Here is a 24,444-nt window from a genome sequence, read left to right as displayed (position 1 = left end):
AGGTCACATTCTGCACTACTCTACACTTCATGTGAATATTCTAAAGCATAGTCGCATTTACTTGCTTTTGCGCATCTCCAACATTTTATGCACAAAAGGCCTTGCGCTTGCTTTCCCCATCATGTCTATCATAGTTACTGTACTTCATAGCTGAAACTGATTTCTGTTATATTATTTACAAGTTTATACGCTTTTCTTTTTTATATAGTTTTCCCCCCTCAGGTTTACATGTGATATATAGTGGAGAGCATCAGTGTTTGTGGTGTGCCTCTGAACCCATCAGTGCGCACAGAGAAAAGGTGCGAAAGTGCAGGTTTCTCAGACACACCTCTTCTGTTATTCACACGCAAGGGGGGGAAAAAACCCAAAACGCTCAGATATCACCTCAAAGGCAACGTTCACACGTTAGAAAAAATAAAATGCTCCAAAACATGTACTATGGCCAGATTGGCCAAAGGGACGTGGAATGGTTATTGGGGAAATATGGGAAGGATGGAAGCTTCCTCTTGAGAGACAGCCAAAGTGAGCGCGGAGCTTTATGTCTCTGTGTCAGGTAAGAATATATTATTATGATTCTCAGCACTACCATGGCAAACGTTACGACAGTAAATATACCGCTGGTGCATTCAATAAGGAATGAGGAATTTGGAAAGCAAATCACTTGTAGAAAGATTGCACATGGATAAATTCAGGCATTGCACAGGAGCATCGAAATGAAAAGATTTAAATCCTGATGCAAAATAAACTGTCTGGAATGTAGCTGAGGAAATAATAAATTACTTTCACGTGTTTTTTTTTATTAAGGAAAACTCCATTTGTGCACACATACAGGATTGTCCATTCACCTCAAGGTTGGGCACTGGAGGTAAGCAGCATAAACTTGATTGTGACAATTTTTTTTATATTTTGCACCTTCTTTCTTTAAAAGATTATAATCAAAAAAACAAAACTCAAATAACATATGAGTCATATAAGTATGTCAATGCACAGCATGAACACCACCAACAATACTTAACTTTTATTTTTTAATTTTAATCATTTTAATTTTAATCATTTTTGTACAACACACACACACACACACACATACACTACCTCTCTCTCTCTTCTCTCTTGCTCTCTCTCTCTCTCTCTCTCTCTCTCTCTATATATATATATATATATATATATATAAAATGTGTTTGTGTGTGTGTGTGTGTACACACACACACACGGTGGATATAAAAAGTGTACACACCCTGTTAAAATGCTAGGTTTTTCTGATGTAAAAAATTGAGACCATGATAAATGATTTCAAAACTTTTCCCACCTTTATCGTGAGCTATAATCTGTACCATACAATTCAATTGAAAAACAAACAAATCTGTTAGGGAGAAGAGAAAAAAAATGTACAATAAGCTGGTTGCATAAGTGTGCACACCTTTAAACTGATACTTTGTTGAAGCACCTTTTGATTTAATTACAGCATTCAGTCTTTTTGGGTTCACACCTGCCATCAGTTAAAATGAATCTCATTAACCCCAAATAAAGTTCAGACATTTACTCAGTTGCATCCTCCAGCAAAAGCTAGGGTTCACAGAGAGCTTACAAAGCATCAAAGGGAGCTCATTGTTGAAAGGTATCAGTCAGGAGAAGGGGACAAAAACATTTCCACAGCATTAGATATACCATGGAGCACAGTGAAAATCGTCATCAAGAAGTGGAGAAAAGATGCGATAACAGTGACATTAACGAGAAATGGACGTTCCTCCAAAATACAAGATGAAAACTGGTCAGAGAGGCTGCCAAGAAGCCTACAGCAACACTGAAGGAGCTGCAGGAATTTCTGGCAAATACTGGTTGTGTACTACATGTGTGTGACAACAATCTCCCATATTCTCCATATGTCTGGACTATAAGGTAGGGTCAAAGAAAAACATCCAGGCCCAGCTAAATTTTGCAAAAAATTGCATCAACTCTCCCAAAAGCATGTGGGAAAATGTGTTATGGTCTGATGAAACCAAGGTTGAACATTTTGGTCACGATTCCAAAAGGTATGTTTGGCACAAAAACAATACTGCACATCACCAAAAGAACCCCATACCCACGGTGAAGCATGGTGGTGGCAGCATCATGTTTTGGGGTTGTTTTTCTTCAGCTGGAACAGGGGCTTTAGTCAAGGTAGAGGAAATTATGAACAGTTCTAAATACCAGTCAATTTTGGCCCAAAACCTTCAGGTGTCTGCTAGAAACTGAAGATGAAGAAGAATTTCATCTTTCAGCATGACAATGACCCCCAAAAAGTTTTAGAATGGCTCAGCCAGAGCCCAGACCTAAATCCAATTGAAAATCTGTGGGGTGACCTGAAGAGGGCTGTGAACAAGAGATGCCCTCGCAATCTGACAGATTTGGAGTGCTTTTGCAAGGAAGAGTGGGCAAATATTGCCAAGTCTAGATGTGGCAGGCTGATAGACTCCGACCCAAAAAGACTGAATGCTGTAATTAATTCAAAAGGTGCTTCAGCAAAGTATTAGTTTAAGGGTGTGCACACTTATGCAACCAGCTTATTGTATGCATTTTATTTTTTATGTTTTTCCCCCCTAACAGATTTGTTTGTTTTTCAATTGAATTGTACAGGTTATAGGTCACATTAAAGGTGGGGAAAGTTTTGAAATTATTTATCATGGTCTCATTTTTTTTTTACATCAAAAAACCTATAATTTTAACGGGGTGTGTACACTTTTTATATCCACTGTGTGCATATATATATATATATATATATATATATATATATATATATATATATATATATATATATATATATACCAATTTCATATTCAATCCCAAACACTATGCATCAATAAACTACATATAGTGTCATTTTTATTGTCATGATATTGCCATCTTGAGCGTAAAAGAGTATTACAATAATATAATCTGTATAATCTGCTCGAGTTTTTTTCTTTCACAAGATAACACAAGTTTATTTATACACAAGTTTATTACGAGTTTATTATCTTTCACAAGATGATAACTTGCACACACACACAAAAAAAAATTTTTTTAGAAAGAAACCTTTATTCGCATGGAATCAATTTTGTGCCAAAATGTTCATACAATACTTTTGAAATATCAAACAAAAACGACAAATCAAAATACAAAAAAACAAAAAGAAAGTCAATTTTTTAGACTGGCAAACAAATTATTCGTGTAATCATGCAAAATATCAGTCTATTACTCTTCAGAAACCTTTTATTTTTGTTCCGCTTCTTTCTCAGTTTTGTTTGACGTAATTTATTTTGGTTGCGATTCCAGCTTTCTCGTTTGCGCTCCCTGACTTTTTGCTTGCAGTTTTGGCACAAACTTCCCGTGTGGGCGGGCTGTCCAGGAATGCATTCCCATTGGCTAACTTGTGTTTGACTGACAGCTACGCTCAACCATTCCCTACTCGGATTCTGGCGGACTGTTTGACGAGTGACCGATCCATTGACGGTAAACAAAGATCGAGTGGACTTCAGTGGCGACTATGATATTGAATTTACACTTTGTTGAATTAATTCAATATCATAGTCGCCACTGAAGTCCACTCCATCCTTGTTTACAGTCAATGGATCGGTCACTCGTCAAACAGTCCGCCAGAATCCGAGTAGGAAATGGCCGCAACAGCCTCCGGGGGAATGGCTGAGCGTAGCTGTCAGTCAAACACAAGTTAGCCAATGGGAATGCATTCCTGGACAGCCCACCCACACGTGAAGTTTGTGCCAAAACTGCAAGCAAAAAGTCAGGGAGCGCAAACGAGAAAGCTGGAATCGCAACCAAAATAAATTACGTCAAACAAAACTGAGAAAGACGCGGAACAAAAATAAAAGGTTTCTGAAGAGTAATAGACTGATATTTTGCACGATTACATGAATCATTTTTTTGCCAGTCTAAAAAAATTGACTTTCTTTTTTTGTATTTTGATTTGTCGTTTTTGTTTGATATTTCAAAAGTATTGTATGAACATTTTGGCACAAAATTGATTCCATATATTCGTCACATGCACACTTCAAGCACAGTGAAATTCATCCTCTGCATTTAACCCATCTGAAGCAGTGAACACGCGCGTGCGCACACACACACCACTAGGCAGCCACACCAAAGCACCTGGGGAGCAGTCAGGGGTCAGGTACCTTGCTCAAGGGCACCTCAGCCCAAGGCTGCCCCACGTCAACCTAATTGCATGTCTTTGGATTGCGGGGGAAACCGGAGCACCCGGAAGAAACCCACGCAGACACAGGGAGAACATGCAAACTCCACACAGAAAGGCCCTCACCAGCCGCTGGGTTCGAACCCAGAACCTTCTTGTTGTGAGGCGACCGTGCTAACCGCTACACCACCGTGCCACCCCGTGTGTGTGTGTATATATATATATATATATATATATATATATATATATATATATATATATATATATATATATATATATATATATATATATACACAGTGGTGCTTGAAAGTTTGTGAACCCTTCAGAATTTTCTATATTTCTGCATAAATATGACCTAAAACATCATCAGATTTTCACACAAGTCCTAAAAGTAGATAAAGAGAACCCAGTTAAACAAATGAGACAAAAATATTATAATTGGTCATTTATTTATTGAGGAAAATGATCCAATATTACATATCTGTGAGTGGCAAAAGTATGTGAACCTCTAGGATTAGCAGTTAAAATTAGAAGGTGAAATTAGACTCAGGTGTTTTTAATCAATGGGATGACAATCAGGTGTGAGTAGGCACCCTGTTTTATTTAAAGAACAGGGATTTATCAAAGTCTGATCTTCACAGCACATGTTTGTGGAAGTGTATCATGGCATGAACAAAGGAGATTTCTGAGGATCTCAGAAAAAGCGCTGTTGATGTTCATCAGGCTGGAAAAGGTTACAAAACCATATCTAAGGAGTTTGGACTCCACCAATCCACAGTCAGACAGACTGTATACAAATGGAGGAACTTCGAGACCATTGTTACCCTCCCCAGGAGTGGTCGACCAACAAAGATCACTCCAAGAGCAAGGTGTGTAATAGTCAGTGAGGTCACGAAAGGACCCCAGCGTAACTTCTAAGGAACTGAAGGCTTCTCTCACATTGGCTAATGTTAATGTTCATGAGTCCACCATCAGGAGAACACTGAACAACAATGGTGTGCATGGCAGGGCTGCAAGGAGAAAGCTACTGCTCTCCAAAAAGAACATTGCTGCTTGTCTGCAGTTTGCTAAAGATCACATGGACAAGCCAGAAGGCTATTGGAAAAATATTTTGTGGACGGATGAAACCAAAATAGATCTTTTTGATTTAAATGAGAAGCATTATATTTGGAGAAAGGAAAACACTACATTCCAGCATAAGAACCTTATCCCATCTGTGAAACATGGTGGTGGTAGTATCATGGTTTGGGCCTGTTTTGCTGCATCTGGGCCAGGACGGCTTGCCATCATTGATGGAACCATGAATTCTGAATTATACAAGCGAATTCTAAAGGAAAATGTCAGGACATCTGTCCATGAACTGAATCTCAAGAGCAGGTGGGTCATGCAGCAAGACAATGACCCTAAGCACACAAGTGGTTCTACCAAAGAATGGTTAAATAAGAATAAAGTTAATGTTTTGGAATGGCCAAGTCAAAGTCCTGACCTTAATCCAATCGAAATGTTGTGGAAGGACCTGAAGCGAGCAGTTCATGTGAGGAAACCCACCAACATCCCAGAGTTGAAGCTGTTCTGTACGGGGGAATGGGCTAAAATTCCTCCAAGCCGGTGTGCAGGACTGATCAACAGTTACCGGAAACATTTAGTTGCAGTTATTGCTGCACAAGGGGGTCACACCAGATACTGCACAGTAAAAATCATAGTGTCAATTTTACTCTTTAAGAGTTGAATTTAACACTCTGTCAGATAACATTTGGTCCCACTCAAAATCAGTGTAAAATTTACTCTATAGCCAGTGTAAGATTTTTAGAGTTAATTTTACTCTATTTTGTGTCAAAATTAACAATGAGGTGTGTAAAAATATTTAACACTATAGATAGTGTAAGATTTTCAGAGTTAATCTGACTCTATATTGTATTTTCGCGGGGAATCATCACCCTGCAGAGTAGATTTTGTCGTTGTGTGCAAGTGGGAATTAACTCTCACTTTTGACAGTACCATTTAGACGATTTTACTCTGCATAGTGTTATAACTACTCTATCCAGAGGAAAATAGGTTTACACTGCAATATTGACACTCCATTTTTTACTGTATGAAAGCAAAGGTTCACATACTTTTGCCACTCACAAATATGTAATATTGGATCATTTTCTTCAATAAATAAATAACCAAGTATAATATTTTTGTCTCATTTGTTTAACTGGGTTCTCTTTATCTACTTTTAGGACTTGTGTGAAAATCTGATGATGTTTTAGGTCATATTTATGCAGAAATATAGAAAATTCTAAAGGGTTCACAAACTTTCAAGCACCACTGTATATATCTCATCTCATCTCATTATCTCTAGCCACTTTATCCTTCTACAGGGTCGCAGGCAAGCTGGAGCCTATCCCAGCTGACTATGGGCGAAAGGCGGGGTACACCCTGGACAAGTCGCCAGATCATCACAGGGCTGACACATAGACACAGACAACCATTCACACTCACATTCACACCTACGGTCAATTTAGAGTCACCAGTTAACCTAACCTGCATGTCTTTGGACTGTGGGGGAAACCGGAGCACCCGGAGGAAACCCACGCGGACACGGGGAGAACATGCAAACTCCACACAGAAAGGCCCTCGCCGGCCCCGGGGCTCGAACCCAGGACCTTCTTGCTGTGAGGCGACAGCGCTAACCACTACACCACCGTGCCGCCTATATATATATATATATATATATATATATATATATATATATATATATATAAACTTGTGTGCAAGTTATTATCTTGTGCCACATGATTTTTTTTCAGTCACCTTCACTGTCAATAAAAAAGGACTTATACATGTCTTATTTAAATACCCCTAAATGTAACACTTAGAAGGCATGTCTTGGGTATTTAAAAATACTTGGAAGACATGTCTAGGGTATTTAGCAATGCCTGGAAGACATGTCTTGTGTCTACTGATAGACGCCGGTGTCTTTATCACAGACGCGTGTGTTTTCTTGCATCCTCCATATACACCTATGGCTTCCTAGAAGACACTGAAGTATTATTTAAATACCCCGGTGTTTCATGTAAATACCCTAGATATGTATTTTTTACAGTGTTCTGGGACTTCAGGGCCTCCATATTCACTGTACCCCCCATTTTTTATTTTCTTTTTTTGTTTTTTGTTTCAATCATATATAGTCAAACTTTTGGCATGTGGCCTATATATGGATATTCAATTCAACTGCATATCTCTTAACTAACATTATTTACTGTGTTAGTTCACAATAACAAATCCTGAACTTAAGCATGAACATAACCCTATCAATTAATTACTTTATTTAAAAAAGTAAGCTAATCGACATCTGTTTAAGTGATGAGTAACAGCTGCATTCACTAATGTTCACTGCATTCAGCATCACTAAGGTGTTCGTGTCAGTTATTGTGGGATTCATTTTCATTGATCATGGAAACAGTGGTAAATGCAGGTGCTGATAATTTGGTCCTTTTGGTTTTTGATTTAAATAGTTAGTTACCTCATTAGTTGGTGATGTTGTTAATGTTTCTTATAGTATATTAATGATGAAGTGCTTTGATTGTTTATAATGAATAATGTATGAAATGAGACCAGTTAAGAGAAACTTAATGTCTAAACTTATGGCAAGATTTTAAACATCAGCTGAAGTCTTCACATGTTTTAAAAATACAGTTGCATTAAACTGCCCACAGTACTTTAAAGAAACACTTCTCTTAGGAGCTTTGTACCAATCTAAAGCAGGCAAAGTCTCACAGCAAGAAAGTTCTGGGTTTGAACCTGCTGGTCAACTGCAGCCTTTTTGTGTGGAGTTTGCATGTTCTCCTTGAGCCTACAGTTTCCTCCAGGTGCTCCAGTTTCTTCCCACAGTCCGAAGACACGTGGATCAGGTTATCTAGTTACTCTAAATTGCCCATAGATGCAAATGTAAGTGTGATTGGCTTTTAGTGGTGCAAGTGTTAATGTCACCCACAACCCTCAATGGATAAGTGGCATAGACGATAGATGGACAGATTATTTTATTGCAGTTGCATACTGCAAAGCACAAACATGAAACTTAAATGTCTATGCCAAACATTAGCTGATTTAAAAAAAGAAAGAGGGTACACTGTGGTTTCTGAGTGACAGCTACAGATATATGCCTAAGGGTTATGCTTTCATGTCTGTGGTTGTTTGTTAAAGAGTGATCTGTCTTTGTACCATACCCGCAAGTCTTACACACAAACACAACACAATAAATACATCTCATCTCATTATCTCTAGCCGCTTTATCCTTCTACAGGGTCGCAGGCAAGCTGGAGCCTATCCCAGCTGACTACGGGCGAAAGGCGGGGTACACCCTGGACAAGTCACCAGGTCATCACAGGGCTGACACATAGACACAGACAACCATTCACACTCACATTCACACCTACGGTCAATTTAGAGTCACCAGTTAACCTAACCTGCATGTCTTTGGACTGTGGGGGAAACCGGAGCACCCGGAGGAAACCCACGCGGACACGGGGAGAACATGCAAACTCCACACAGAAAGGCCCTCGCCGGCCCCGGGGCTCGAACCCAGGACCTTCTTGCTGTGAGGCGACAGCGCTAACCACTACACCACCGTGCCGCCACAATAAATACATACAACCCCAAATTAGACAGTATGGGATGGTATGTTAAAACTCATCTCATTATCTCTAGCCGCTTTATTCTGTTCTACAGGGTCGCAGGCAAGCTGGAGCCTATCCCAGCTGACTACGGGTGAAAGGCGGGGTACACCCTGGACAAGTCGCCAGGTCACCACAGGGCTGACACATAGACACAGACAACCATTCACACCTACGGTCAATTTAGAGTCACCAGTTAACCTAACCTGCATGTCTTTGGACTGTGGGGGAAACCGGAGCACCCGGAGGAAACCCACGCGGACACAGGGAGAACATGCAAACTCCACACAGAAAGGCCCTCGCCGGCCACGGGGATCGAACCCGGACCTTCTTGCTGTGAGGCAACAGCGCTAACCACTACACCACCGTGCCGCCCACGTATGTTAAAACTGAAATTCAAATTGAAAACAATGATCTGTAAACAGTATTTGACTTGTATTGCACTCAAAACAATACCTCATTAATTTTGTTTTTTTTCTCAAAGTAAACTCAATTCAATTTTGATTCTTACAACACATTTACCACTTTATAATGTTGCCATTTCTTCTCACAACATGTAAAAGGTGATTAGGAACTGAAGACACCAAGTGATGAAGTGTTTCAGGTGTTATTTTGTTCCAATTCTTCCTGCCAACAGGTCTTAAGGTGTGCAACAATACAGGGTCTTCGTTGTTGTATTTTTAATTTCCAAATTCTCCACACATTCTCTATTGGGAACAGAGGGGACAGGCACCCTCTTCTTCCACAGCCATGCCTTTGTAATGTGTGCAGAATGTGGTTTTGCATTGTCTTGTTGAAATATCCCTGGAAAAGATGTCTTCTTGAAGGCAACATATGTTGCTCCAAAATCTCAATGTACTTTTCTGCATTAATGCTGCCATCACAGAAGTGCAAGTTACCTTTGCCAAGGGCATTGACACAACCCCATACCATGACGGACCCTGGCTTTTGGACTTGTTGCCAGTAACAGACTGGATATTCATTTCCGTCTTTGATCCAGAGGACACGGCGTCCATTTCTTACAAAAAGGCTTGGAACACTGATTCATCTGACCATAATGCATGTTTCCACTGTGTGATGGTCCATCCCAGATGCCTCCGAGCCCAGAGAAGTCGACGGCACTTCTGGACACACTTAACATAAGGTTTCCTTTTAGCGCACTAAAGTTTTAACTGGCATTTGTGGATGTAACTCTGCATTGTCATGCTTGACAAAGGTTTGCCAAAGTAATCCCAAGCCCATGTGGTTATATCAGCTATAGATGAATGACGGTTCTTGCTGCAGTGCCGTCTGAGGGATCCGAGATCACGGGTGTTCAGATTAGGCTTGTGCCCTTGCCCTTTACACACCAAAATTCCACCAGATTCTTTAAAATGTTTCATGATATTATACTCCATAGAAGGTGAAATATCCAAATCTCTTCCCATCTTTGTTTGAGGAATATTGTTTTTAAACATTTCAATAATTTTCTCATGCATTTGTTGACAAACTGTAGATCCTCGGCCCATCTTTACTCCTCAAAGACTAGGCCTTTCTTGGATACTGATTTTGTACCAAATCATGATTATGATCACCTGTTGATATCACCTGTTTCAAATCACATCATTATTTAATTATTTTACCTGATCACTTGCCCTAAATTGGCCCCTGTCCCAACTTTTTTTGGAATGTGTTGCAGGCCTGAAATGCAGGAATGGATGTATATTAACAAATGAAATGAAGTTGACCAGGCAAAACATGAAATATCTTGGGTTCATGCTGTCTGCAATAAAATACAAGTCAAAGTAAATTTAGAAATAACTGCTTTCTTTTTTATTTGCATTTTCCATACCATTCCAACTTTTTCTGATTTGGGGTTGTACAAAGACTATAATAAATATGCTAAAATAATTTTTAAAAAATGCTTAAGTTAAGGGAGAACTGAACACTCACAAGCTATTAATTCATTTAAGGCTAACTTTAATGACAACTAATTTTTTTTCTCTTAAGTGTTTTCCTGTTTTGAAAAGATTTTATTCATGAAATTTTAATAAATCAGACACTTATGAGTCAAGCCTGATTAACTTCTTTTGTCATGGTGTCAGGGATGGGTTGGAAGATGGATGTAAGTGCAGAAGCGTTTTATTAATAAAAGACAACAGGAAAAAAATTGGAGATGAGGAAACATGCAAAAGGTCAAGCGAGGCACAAACAGATTATCACAGGCACAGGCAGAACAAGAAACGAGGAAACAGGAAATCAGGAAACTGGGAATACAAACAAGGGACTAAGGCTTGGTAAAGTGTCCACAACATACTGTAACACAATACTTAGCAGTGAGCATGTATTTGCACAGTCTTTATATAGTGGCGCTGATTATGCCTGAATTCTGTGCAGGTGAGCATTGTTAACGGCACGCGTGCAAGAGTCCGCTTGGCACGTACACTGTCTGGAGCGTGCCCAAGAGTCCATCTGATGCACGTGCCACACTGCGCAGGTGTGACACATGGGAGTCACAATTAGAATTTCAGTTTCTTTACATTGCAATATACACTCACCAGCCACTTCCATAGTTTTGATTAGGTTTGGAATAATCTTGCTTGATCTTTTACCAATCTTCAACTGTCCACTTTTGGTGAGCCTGTGCATGCTGCCACCTCAGATTTCTGTTCTTAGCTGACAGAAGTGGAACCTTATGTAGTCTTATGACATTGTAATGCAACGACTTCAAGGTTCGACAAGTTGTGCATTCTGAGATGCTTTTTTGCTCATCATGGTTGTAATGAGCAGCTATTTCAGTTACTGTAGGCTTCCTGTTAGCTCCAGCGTGCATGGCCATTCTCCTCTGATCTGTATTATTCACAAGGCTTTTCTGCAGAACTACAGCTCACTAAAAGGTTTCTTTTTGTTTGTTTTTCACACCATTATATGAGACTAATTTTCACACCACTTATGTGAAAATTATAGGAGATAATCAGTTACTGAAATACTTCAAACCAACTTGGGGTTAGTTTCCCAAACGCGTCGTAGCACAAAGATCATCGTTAAATGGTAGAGTGAGCATCACAATGAACACATGCACTCTCTCTCTCCTAGTTAAGATGCTCTTAGCGTTAAGAGGCTTTTGGGAAACCCACTCCTGTCTGACACAACCTGATGTTTGAACATGTGAACATTAACTGAAGCTTTTGACATGTACAGTATCTGCATGATTTTATGCATTGTGTAGCTGCCACATGATTGACTGATCGGATAATGACAAGGTGCAAGGGTATAGGTGTTCCTATTAAATTGGCCACTGAGTAAATGTTGCACAATACAACAGCTTTCTTTATGATACCCAGAAGATACACTAACTTTATGGAAGTCATCATGATGAAACCAGTAAATATACGTCTTTATATTTCTGTAATAATTATATTACAGTCTGTATTAAGGAATAAATATTCTCCCCATTTTTTTATAACCCTTGAAGACTGAAAACAAGGAGAAGATACAGTGGTTCCAGTCATTGGATAAACTCATTGAATCCTGCAAAGAGACCCCACATAACATGGTTCCACTTCTGTATCCTCTTGAAAAATCACATGTAAATGAAGAGAAGAGACAAATCGGAGGTGAGCTTGCATGTGCTTATCCTGTCATCCAGATTTGTGGTAAGATAACAGATTGTGTTTGATATGGCAAAAAATTTGAATCAATAACTTCAAAGCATTTGTATCTGAGTAACCACAATCAGGTTACATCTAAAAATATGGAAAGTATGTCAGGATGTAAATCAATCATAAAGTTGCTAAATGAGTGAAACAAGCTTCCACTAATTGAACAGAAAGTATACGATAACTCTAAGACAATAGAGCTCACTCAAACAGACAGCCATAATTTAATGTGAGTGCTGGAGCATGTGCATTTGTAGCTTATGCTAATGAGGAAAGATATAAGCAACAAAGACTTCAGAAAACTTCAGCATTTTACGCTATGTTAATGATGTCAATCCAAGTTATGTTCTAGTACTCCTAACATACAGTTACTTAAAGTCACATAAACTTATTTTGACATTTTTTTTACACATGGAAAGATGATAAATTACTTGTTATGACTTCTATAAAACACCGACAACGGGGAAAAGTGCAGAAGCGTGCGTTCACTTTTATCTTCAAGTAATGCAGCTTCACATACAAATCCACCCATTTCCTGTGATAAAACAGTGTCAAAACAGAATATATTTGCATACTGAAACCTGACATTCTCAAGTTCTATCTTAGTCCTGAGCAGTTGAATTCTCTATTCTGATTGATTAGAAACTGTTCATTCATTTTCTGTAAGAGTAATACATTATCATTCCACATAAAAAAGATTAAAATACTGTATAAGTTTAATTGCTGGCATGGTTATGTTTTTTGAGAAGACCTTTCTTTAACATTTAAAGAAGGAGTCTCTAGTGTAGCGTTTCGTAACAATTAGAGATAAAGTGGTAACTAAGTTTGACATGAAGGCATCTTCAGGACAGAGGGCTTTGTGGTTTCTGTGTAACATGACAAGTTGCAAAATCAATGCAGTGGTAAAGACATGTCTGCTGCTGTCTAAAAGCAAAACTTCCTAATCTCTGAGTAAGGTTTCTATTCAAATGGGTCTTCTTTCAAGACAACACTGAGAAAACGGATCGTTATGACTGCAAGACACTGCATTATCTTGTAGTTTCATGACATGAAATGAATCAGAGTTTTCTGCTGAGAGTTAAAATGTCAACATGTTACAAAAGAAAAAGAGCCATCTATTTCAGTTCAGGTGCAAACTGATTTTCTGTTTGCTGAGAAACCTATTTACAACTATGTAAGAAAACCTTATAGCATGATGCGATGGGAAAATAATTGATTGATTGATTGATTGATTGATTGATTGATTGATTGATTGATTACTTTATTCTGAACAATAAAGAAGAAAGATATAAAAATAAAAATTTAAATAAAAAAATACAATAATCAAAACATCATCATAAACAAACAGAATAGCATAGCCACAAGGCAATAACATAATGTTCAGAAAGGATTAGGAAGAAGTAATAACTTATCCAATCCTAACCCTCTATACCACCGCTAATCAAATGTCACTTTCCACCATAATAAACTATATATACAAAAGAAAACAAAAGCAATAAACAAAAAAGAAAACATACCAACATATCAAAACATACCGACATGGTATAATATCGACCAAATCAAATCATATATACAGATACTTATGTTATGCATATATACACACATACAATACATATATACAGTACATACATATACACATACCTATAACTATACACTAAATACAAGAAGACCAGTCACAGACTTACTCTCAATTTCATCATCACCTATATAGTCTGCCTGTCCTCATTCTCATATATTTTTATTAACATGTTTTTATATAATTTTTTAAACAGTTTTATGTTGGTGCTATTTTTGAGCTCATTATCCAGACCATTCCACAATTTCACCCCACAGACTGTTATGGAATGCGATGGGTTAGGGTTAGAATGAGATGAAAATTTCTCGGTTACAACATTTGATACGTTGTCAAATGTTTAGGCTTGACTAAACAGATAAGTTTTCAGCCTAGACTTAAACACTGAGACTGTGCCTGATTCCCGAAAACTATTTGGAAGGCTGTTCCATAACTGTTGGGCTTTCATAACTTTCATAATAATAATAATCAACAATGTTTTGGTGTGATGCAAAAGTACTGTTTCCACCACACATATAGATTATATTTCAGCACATTCTGAAATGTTTTGTTGACATTATATTAGAGCAATGTGCCAACAATTGCGCGCACACACACACACACACACACACACACACACACACACACACACACACAGAGAGAGAGTTGTGGTCAGAAGTTTACATACAGTGACATGAAGGTCATCTTGGATATGAATGTTATGGCAATATTGGGCTTTCAGTCATTTCTTTGAACTGTTCTTTTTCTGTGGCAGAATGATTGTACAGCGTACATCTTTAATAAAAAAAATCACTAGAATTCAGTGCACAAGTTTTAATTTTCTTTGGATTTTCTGAAATCAACACAGGGTCAAAATTATACATACAGGGTCAAAAATTTACACACACTCAGATTAATTCAGAGGTGCTGAAACTTCCAAAATGTATTTTATCTTGCCAAGGCCGAGGTCTTTTAATTTCCTGTTAGTGATCATGATTGACTACAGCTGGTAGCTTCTCTGTGCCTTCATAAAAAGGGTTTGTTTACAGCACTCATTGGATTGACCAACACACAGTAAAATGAGAAAGTCCAAGGAGCTCAGTGCAGATCTGAGAAAGAGGATTGCAGATATACACAACTCCAGAATGTCTCTTAGAGCTGTTTCTAAACAACTGCAAATTCCAAGATCAGTTCAAATAATTGTATCCAAGTTATTGTGAGGTGTAGTCACTTTGCCAAGCCACTTTGCTTCAAGAAAACCCAAGCTGTCACCCTCAGCTGAAAGGAAATTGGTTCGAATGGTCAGGAACAACCCAGGAACCACCATGGCACAGCCCTGCCATCAACTGGAAGCTGATGGATCAGTGTCTACAGTTCAGATCACCATGGACTAAGAGGCTGCTATCCAAGAAATAACCCCCTGTTCCAAAATTAGTTAAGCTTGAAGGTATCAAAGTTTGAAAGCTGACCACACGGACAAAGAAAAAGCCTTCTGGAGGAAAGCTGTATGGTCAGATGAGACGAAGATTGAGTTGTTTGGCCACAATGACCACCCTGTACAGAGGGACACTGTACCAGCTGGTGGTGGTTGTAGGATCATCATGCTCTGGGGCTGTTTTGCTGCCTGTGGAACTAGTTCATTGCACAAAGTGGATGGAATAATGAAGAAGGAGGACTACCTCAGAATTCTTCAGCATAAACCATCAGAAACTTGAACACGACTTGGGACTTAGGAGTTACAACAGGACAATGAACCCAAACACACATCAGAGCTGGTTGTGGAGGATAAAGCAGGCTAACATAAAGCTTAAAACAAGTCCTGCCTTCAACCCTATTGAAAATATATGGACCGTGCTTATAAGTTGAGTCTATGCCAAGGGAAAAAAAAATTAACTCCACCAATTCTACCATGAAGAATCCTGAAACATCCAACCAAAATTCTGCCAGAAGCTTGTTCATGGTAAACAAAAATGTTTGGCTAGGGTGAATCTTGTGAAGAGACATTTTACCCAAATATTAGGTGTGCTGTATGTATATATTTTTGACCCTGTGTTGATTTCAGAAAGCCCACAAAGAAATTACTGAAAGCCCAGATATTGCCATGACATTTATATCCAAGATGACCTTCATGTCACTGTATGTAAACTTCTGACGACAAACATATATATATATATATATATATATATATATATATATATATATATATATATATTACAGTTATTCCATGAAATCGAATATCGCTGATAGCCGACGAGGCAAGTTGGCTATAAGCCATATACAATGAGATTGAATGGAATAACTGTTTTATTCTATCCACATTCACTGGATTTTGAGAAATGGAGAATTTTTATTTTTTGCAAATTCAATAAATAATCGAATCGGGCAGCTCTTACTACACTAACATTATTAAGAGTGGCAACTATAGACCCAAAACTCTGTTTAATACAATAAATAAACTTCTTCAGCCTCCTTCCTCAACCGCTCCCAGCTCCCCTGCTCAGTGTCAGGCTTTTTTGGATTTTTTCAAGGATAAAATTGACAGTATTTACCAACACTTTCATTCTGAAATTCATTCTTCTGTCTCGCAAGTAGCTCTTTCTCATAAAGCTGACTGCTGTCTCTCTGCTTTCTCTCCTATTGATTCTTCTAAAGTATCAGAAATTATGACTAAGTCCTCCTCCTCCTCATGTCTGCTGGACCCTGCACCCACTGCACTTCTTAAATCCTGTGTATCTGCTATTTCCCCTTATATTGCTTATATGATTAATCAGTGTTTTGCTTTAGGCACTGTTCCCATCTCCCTCAAAATTGCTTCTGTTACACCAATACTAAAGAAACCTGGTCTAGATTCCCTTTCACTGTCCAAATACAGGCCCATTTCTAATCTCCATTTCCTAGCTAAAGTAATGGAGAGAGTTGTAGCCTCTCAGCTTCATACTTTCCTTGCTCATAATGATCTCTATGAACCCTTTAAGTCAGGCTTTCGCAATATGCATAGCACTGAATCTGCTCTCTTAAGAATTGTTAATGACCTCCTGCTCTCAACTGATGCTGGTCATCTCAATGTCCTTGTTCTCTTGGACCTCACAGCTGCCTTTGACACTGTACATAATGAGATATTCATTTCCAGACTATCTTCTTTTGGTATTACTGGCTTAGCTTTATCCTGTTTCAGTCATATCTAGCAAACAGGCAACAGTTCATCTCTATTGGTGTTCATAAATCATCCACTGTTACTGTTGCTCAAGGTGTGCCTCAGGGTTCTGTCCTTGGTCCCCTTCTTTTTATATTATATATTTCTCCTATAGGCCAGATTATTCATAACCATGGCCTTAACTTTCATTGTAATGCTGATGACATTCAAATCTACATCACTATCACCCCTTCCATAGCCTCTGTCCAGTTGCTAAGGACTTGCATCACTGACCTTAAGCAATGGCTGCATAAGAACTGCATAAGAACTTAAACTTAATGCTAGCAAAACGGAGGTTCTATTAGTAGGTACCAAAAGACAGGTTCTGAACTTCTCCAATTTCACTGTTGATGGTGTGTCTATAAGTCCTTCCCAAGTTATAAAAATCCTTGGAGTTCTCTTTGACACCACCCTTACGTTTGAACCCCATTTTAAACTCATTACTAAGAATGCTTTCTTTCACCTCCGCAATATTGCACATCTCTGCCCTCTTCTCTTGGAAACTGATGCCAAAATGTTGGTCAATGCGTTTATCTTTTCTCGTCTTGACTACTGCAGTTCTCTCTTTTATGGTCTCCCTGCTACATTGCTCAATTGCCTGCAGTACATCCAAAACTCAGCACCAAGAGTCCTCACACTCACCAAGCACACGACTCACATTACTCCTGTTTTACAGCAACTGCATTGTTTGCCAGTTATCTCTCAGATAAAATACAAAATCTTGCTTTTAACCTATAAAGCTCTTCATGGTTTCACCCCTTCCCATCTCTGTGAACTAATTCATTTGTACTGTCCCTCCCGCTCCCTCAGATCTTCTGTCTGTGGACTTTTGACTGTCCCACATTTTAAACTGGCATCTATGGGTGGCAGATCATTCAGTGTTGCTGCTCCTAAACTTTGGAACTCATTGCCACAATCGCTTCGTGACTGTTCCACTCTCTCTTCCTTCAAAGCTAACTTGAAAACTTTCCTCTTTACCTCACACTACTCTTCCTAATGTGGCCTTTTTTTTTTTTTAAAACTCCTGTGTAAAGCGTCCTTGGGTTTGTGAAAGGCGCTATATAAACTGAAATTATTATTATTATTATTATTAATAAATTAAAACTTTATACAAAATGTCCAACAAAATAATTTCTGCTTAGAATGTAAACAAACTGGTGAAATGACAGTAGCAATTTGTGAAAAATACTATAATTATTTTTGAAAAATAAAAAAAAGATACATTCTTACCAGGGCGGCACGGTGGTGTAGTGGTTAGCACTGTCGCCTCACAGCAAGAAGGTCTGGGTTCGAGCCCCGGGGCCGGCGAGGGCCTTTCTGTGCGGAGTTTGCATGTTCTCCCCGTGCCCGCGTGGGTTTCCTCCGGGTGCTCCGGTTTCCCCCACAGTCCAAAGACATGCAGGTTAGGTTAACTGGTGACTCTAAATTGACCGTAGGTGTGAGTGTGAATGGTTGTCTGTGTCTATGTGTCAGCCCTGTGATGACCTGGCGACTTGTCCAGGGTGTATCCCGCCTTTCGCCCGTAGTCAGCTGGGATAGGCTCCAGCTTGCCTGCGACCCTGTAGAAGGATAAAGCGGCTAGAGATAATGAGATGAGACATTCTTACCATCAAATACTTTTATTCCATATTTTGTTGCATTTTTTGTATTTTGGGGGGTTTTGTTTTCAAATAGAGTTTTTATTTCATCCTTGGTTGGTTCAGCAACACGTTTTTCTCGACTCACGGTATATGAGCTGATAGCCTAGTAGTAGATTAGCAAATCAGAGCACGCGATTGCTCATATCCAGTGAATATATATATGTATGTGCGTGTGTTTCAAAATTATCAGTTTCTCTGGTTATACTAGGGGTGGCATGGTGGTGTAGTGGTTAGCACTGTCACCTCACAGTAAGAAGGTTCTGGGTTCGAGCCCAGTGACTGACGGGGGCCTTTCTGTGTGGAGTTTACATGTTCTCCCCGTGTCCAGAGTGGAAAAATCTGGCAACAGCGCCGTTGTGAAGTCGTCTGGATGAGTAGAACGGATTTATTTACAATGACGTCACAACCACATGACTAGAACAAGCGGCACTCTCGCTGTTCTGTATGAACCACTGCATTGCATTCACCTTTGTATACAGCTTTTCTTTTAAACAAACAAGTAACTGAACCATTTCTTGAATTTCTTTTTTTTTATTGGATAAGACTGCTTTTCAAAATGTTCACACACAATATAAAAAGTTATATAAATTATATAAAAATGCTTTTCAAAATGCTCACACAATAAGAAAATTAAGTTATATAAAACTATGCACACTAATAAAACTAATTTGTACACACAGAAGGCACGATTTCCTCGCGTAGTCGCAGCCATCTTCTTCTTGTTGTGTGTTTGTTCCTGACAGTGCTTCACACCGGGTAGAAAGGGTTTATGCGCATGCGTTTACTTCTTCTATTGTTCTGATGTCTCCGATGGGACCGTCTTACAGCGCCCCTAGAGGTGTGGCATGTGTATTGCATCGTTTTCAGCAAGCGTTGCGTTGCCATATGTACCTGATATTTTACTGATCCGTTGCCCATGTGGACACGATATTTTTTTTTAATAAAATCTCGTTGCCGTTGTCGTGTGGAATGGATGTAGCCTTAATGCCCAAGCCCAGATAGATGGGGGGGATTGCATCAGGAAGGGCATCCAGTGTAAAAACCTATGCCAAATCAAATATGTGGATCATGATGAGTTGTATTGGTGACCGCTAATGGGAGCAGCCAAAAGAAGAAGAAGAATACAAAATAATCGGTCATCAGCCTGGAGGTGGGAAAATGTGTTTTCTTGAAAGTTAAAAATGCAATGCTGTCAAATAAAATGATATAAAATGCAGATACATTTTTTTTCTTGAACTGATGAGGTACAAAGGCCACCCATTACTGAGATTGTCTCTTATACTATCATTTACATATACAATACTGTGCAAAGGTTTTCATAGAAACTTTGTTATAGATTTCTATTTTATGATTTCTTCATTATCGAGTCAGTACAAAAACATTTTACAGTTCCAAACGTTCATTTTCCAGCACAAAATTAAATGTTACAGAAAAAAAAAATGTTTGTATCTGAGCATCATATTGCACAAAAGAGAGCACTTTTCAGATTAAAAAAAGAAAACATAATGAAGGCTGCTGGGTTTTGGTGCAAAATTAAGAAGCGAGTATGACAAAGTGTCCAGAAGAACTGTGGCTGGTTCTGCAAGATGCTCAGTAAAACCTACAGCTCATTTACTTATAAAACTGCACTCATTGTACCTGAGACTACTTTTTTTGAAAGCAAAGGGTTGTCTCACACCAAATATTGACTTTGTTTCATTTATTATGGCTTTCTGCTGTTTATAGTACTTTTTTTTTTTTTTTACTGTTGAAACATTTCATTTCATTACAGTGGTGCTTGAAAGTTTGTGAACCCTTGAGAATTTTCTATATTTCTGCATAAATATGACCTAAAACATTATCAGATTTTCACACAAGTCATAAAAGTAGATAAAGAGAACCCAGTTAAACAAATGAGACAAAAATATTATACTTGGTTATTTATTTATTGAGGAAAATGATCCAATATTACATATCTGTGAGTGGCAAAAGTATGTGAACCTCTAGGATTAGCAGTTAATTTGAAGGTGAAATTAGAGTCAGGTGTTTTCAATCAATGGGATGACAATCAGGTGTGAGTGGGCACCCTGTTTTATTTAAAGAACAGGGATCTATCAAAGTCTGATCTTCACAACACATGTTTGTGGAAGTGTATCATGGCATGAACAAAGGAGATTTCTGAGGACTTCAGAAAAAGCATTGTTGATGCTCATCAGGCTGGAAAAGGTTACAAAACCATCTCTAAAGAGTTTGGACTCCACCAATTCACAGCCAGACAGATTGTGTACAAATGGAGGAAATTCAAGACCATTGTTACCCTCCCCAGGAGTGGTTGACCAACAAAGATCACTCCAAGAGCAAAGCGTGTAATAGTCAGCGAGGTCACAAAGGACCCCAGGGTAACTTCTAAGCAACTGAAGGCCTCTCTCACATTGGCTAATGTTAATGTTCATGAGTCCACTATCAGGAGAACACTGAACAACAGTGGTGTGCATGGCAGGGTTGCAAGGAGAAAGCCACTGCTCTCTAAAAAGAACATTGCTGCTCATCTACAGTTTGCTAAAGATCACGTGGACAAGCCAGAAAGCTATTGGAAAAATGTTTTGTGGACGGATGAGACCAAAATAGAACTTTTTGGTATCAATGAGAAGCATTATGTTTGGAGAAAGGAAAACACTGCTTTCCAGCAAAAGAACCTTATCCCATCTGTGAAACATGGTGGTGGTAGTATCATGGTTTGGGCCTGTTTTTTCTGAATCTGGGCCAGGGCGGCTTACCATCATTGATGGAACAATGAATTCTGAATTATACCAGTGAATTCTAAAGGAAAATGTCAGGACATCTGTCCATGAACTGAATCTCAAGAGAAGGTGGGTCATGCAGCAAGACAACGACCCTAAGCACACAAGTTGTTCTACCAAAGAATGGTTAAAGAAGAATAAAGTTAATGTTTTGGAATGGCCAAGTGAAAGTCCTGACCTTAATCTAATCGAAATGTTGTGGAAGGACCTGAAGCAAGCAATTCATGTGAGGAAACCCACCAACATCCCAGAGTTGAAGCTGTTCTGTATGGAGGAATGGGTTAAAATTCCTCCAAGCCGGTGTGCAGGACTGATCAACAGTTACCAGAAATGTTTAGTTGCAGTTATTGCTGCACAAGGGGGTCACACCAGATACTGAAAGCAAAGGTTCACATACTTTTGCCACTCACAGATATTGGATCATTTTCCTCAGTAAATAAATGACCAAGTATAATATTTTTGTCTCATTTGTTTAACTGGGTTCTCTTTATCTACTTTTAGGACTTGTGTGAAAATCTGATGATGTTTTAGGTCATATTTATGCAGAAATATAGAAAATTCTAAAGGGTTCACAAACTTTCAAGCACCACTGTATTTTAAGCCATGTTTTTTTTGTCTACAGCATTTCTTTACGTGTCTAAGACTTTTGCACAGTACTATATAACTGCCATAACAGTTTTATCCCTCACCAGCCTCTCATTTTTCTCTCTCCTAAAGTGAGTAAGGCAAAAAAAATGCAGCTTGTCATATTACTGAGAAACATAACCTTGTCATGTTCAGAGCAAGGCACTTTGTCTGGAAGGTTATTTAAAGTTACCACTTTAGCGTGACTGTTACTAAGTGTTGACTTTGAAGTCTCTTTCCATACATGATAAATGTGTCCTCACAGAAAATGTCAACCTATCAGTTTTATTTTTCTTCTTACTTGTTCTGTTTATGTGGAAAAACTCTGAAATATAACTTGAGATGTGTTTTATAGACACTCAGGACCAATAGATATTGTCGAAAATAAGAAGATATGGGTATTTAATTCTGAAACCTACCTCCCTGATAATATAACATTGATGACACAAATGTTCTGAAAATGTTGGGGGGAAAACATAGATGCAATACTGTGTCCTTGGATTCATGGTGTTCATATTCTATACTTCTAAGACACTGAATAGTTCATCTGTGTAGGCAGTTACTGTTTGCATTGTTATGCCTATTGATTATTGAGTTCAAAATTAAGAATCTCCGTGTTCATAGTAAATGTTAGAAGTTGCTTAGAATCTAAGGCACCATCTTAAATATAAATATACATTGATAATGATAAGCCATTCTTTTGTTTTGTTTGTTTTGATTGTCTTTTACTCCATCATCTTTGTTAGAGGAGGTTATGTTTTCGCCTCCGTTTGTTTGTCTGTTCCCAATGTAGCTCAAAATATAGTGGACAGATTTGGATGTAATTTTGAGAAAAGGTGGGTCACGGGCCAAGGAGCAATTGATTAGATTTTGATGCAAATCCGGATATGGACATAAACATAGTAAACGTCTGGATATTCTAATACCTGGCTTGGTGGAAGTATGCACTCTACCAAGTGACCTCCCAGATGCTCTTGCAGCTTTGCATGTGGTTTAAACCTCAGCCTACGTAGCAAATCAGTCATACAGGAGTGTATCTTGTCTCTTTCCACTTATAATTTAGCTCTAACTATTTTTTCTCCATGTGTTCATTTACCAGCAGAATCAGCCTACATGGAAATGTGACCCACTGAGATGGAGTGTGTCTGTGTAAATAATTTTCCCTTTTCTAAACTATATTTACCAAGTAATGAATGCATGCATTTATCTACAAAATGAGTTGTACCTCTGTCTATCCATCTTTGTTTGATTGGTGTATGTATAGTATCTCTCAAGTGACTCTACTGGCCTTCTGTTACTTAAGGAAACTATCCCACAAGATGGCAATGGAGCAATGATAATTTGTGTAGTGGGCAACATATTCAAGGCACCTGCCCAATTACATGATGCCAAGTCTGTGTGATGAATTCTGTTTTCTGGAAATTTCCTCTCGAAAGTGTTTAGTCTGTGTGCTGTAATCAGGAAATTCCAGTAGAAAGAAACTGAAAATAATGTATGAATTGCAAATAAGGACACACTTGTTTCTTGCATTTATTAAACACAATGTTGTACAATCTGCCTTATATCTAGTGGTCATTCATTCTTCTAACCTTTGTTAAGATGTGTTGTTCAGATTTTATACAAACTGAGTTGTTTAAAATTCATGAAAATGTCATAGTTTTCACCAAGTATCTTTACTAAATAGATAAGGTTTTAATAAATACAGCCAGTTTTACTGATGATATACTCGATTAGAAGGAAAATACCAAATGTTTTGAGAAAAATGTTCCACCACGTGCCAAAAATGTGCAAATTCCACTTATCAGGAGAAATACCAAACAACTACTATTTACTATCTGTATTGTTTAAACAGTGCATATTAGTTAACTAAGTTCTGATAAATATATTTCTTGTATTGCCCAAAGCACTCAAACCTTTTTTTTCCCCACAAGTTTGTTCAAAATTCTGTTCTCCATTTTAGTAGATAAGGGCACTATGGTTAACCAATTTTAAAAGTTACAGCTACAGTTTTGACATTACATGTTCAAAATGTTTAATACAGAGGCCTAAAAGGCAATCAGAACAATTACTGGTTTTTTTTGTAAACCACAAACTTTTCATATAATAGTTTACAAATTAGTGTATATCTAATAAAACTCCAGTAATAGAAATATGTAAACTATCATTTTCCTAGAGATAAAATAATACAATT

General features: G+C 38.3%; 1 protein-coding gene across 6 annotated transcripts; it reads left to right on the top strand.

Annotated features, from left to right (window-relative positions):
* Window positions 1–309: 309 nt before the first annotated feature.
* On the top strand, window positions 310–23,815 carry LOC132866707 (SH2 domain-containing protein 1A-like). Of its 6 annotated transcripts, none has more exons than XM_060899492.1 (5): window positions 313–553; window positions 805–865; window positions 12,281–12,422; window positions 23,356–23,402; window positions 23,518–23,815. In XM_060899492.1, the coding sequence occupies exons 1-4, from the start codon at window positions 420–422 to the stop codon at window positions 23,376–23,378; spliced, it is 360 nt and encodes a 119-aa protein (XP_060755475.1). In that variant the 5' UTR covers window positions 313–419; the 3' UTR covers window positions 23,379–23,402; window positions 23,518–23,815. The 6 variants fall into 6 exon arrangements, with proteins under 6 accessions (XP_060755478.1, XP_060755477.1, XP_060755476.1 ...); XM_060899490.1 differs by having other exon boundaries at window positions 314–553; window positions 23,353–23,402; XM_060899495.1 differs by lacking the exon at window positions 12,281–12,422 and having other exon boundaries at window positions 310–553.
* Window positions 23,816–24,444: the final 629 nt, after the last annotated feature.

This window comes from Neoarius graeffei, chromosome 18 (genome assembly GCF_027579695.1).
Source record: "Neoarius graeffei isolate fNeoGra1 chromosome 18, fNeoGra1.pri, whole genome shotgun sequence".
Lineage (NCBI taxonomy): Eukaryota > Metazoa > Chordata > Actinopteri > Siluriformes > Ariidae > Neoarius > Neoarius graeffei.
This window is presented reverse-complemented; position numbering and strand designations above follow the sequence as displayed.

Coding starts and splice junctions, on each gene's coding strand:
- LOC132866707 (XM_060899490.1), top strand. CDS start 420: ATGCTCCAAAACATGTACTATGGCCAGATTGGCCAAAGGGACGTGGAA. Junction 554..804: donor GCTTTATGTCTCTGTGTCAG/GTAAGAATATAT, acceptor TTTTTTATTAAG/GAAAACTCCATTTGTGCACA. Junction 866..12,280: donor CTCAAGGTTGGGCACTGGAG/GTAAGCAGCATA, acceptor TAACCCTTGAAG/ACTGAAAACAAGGAGAAGAT.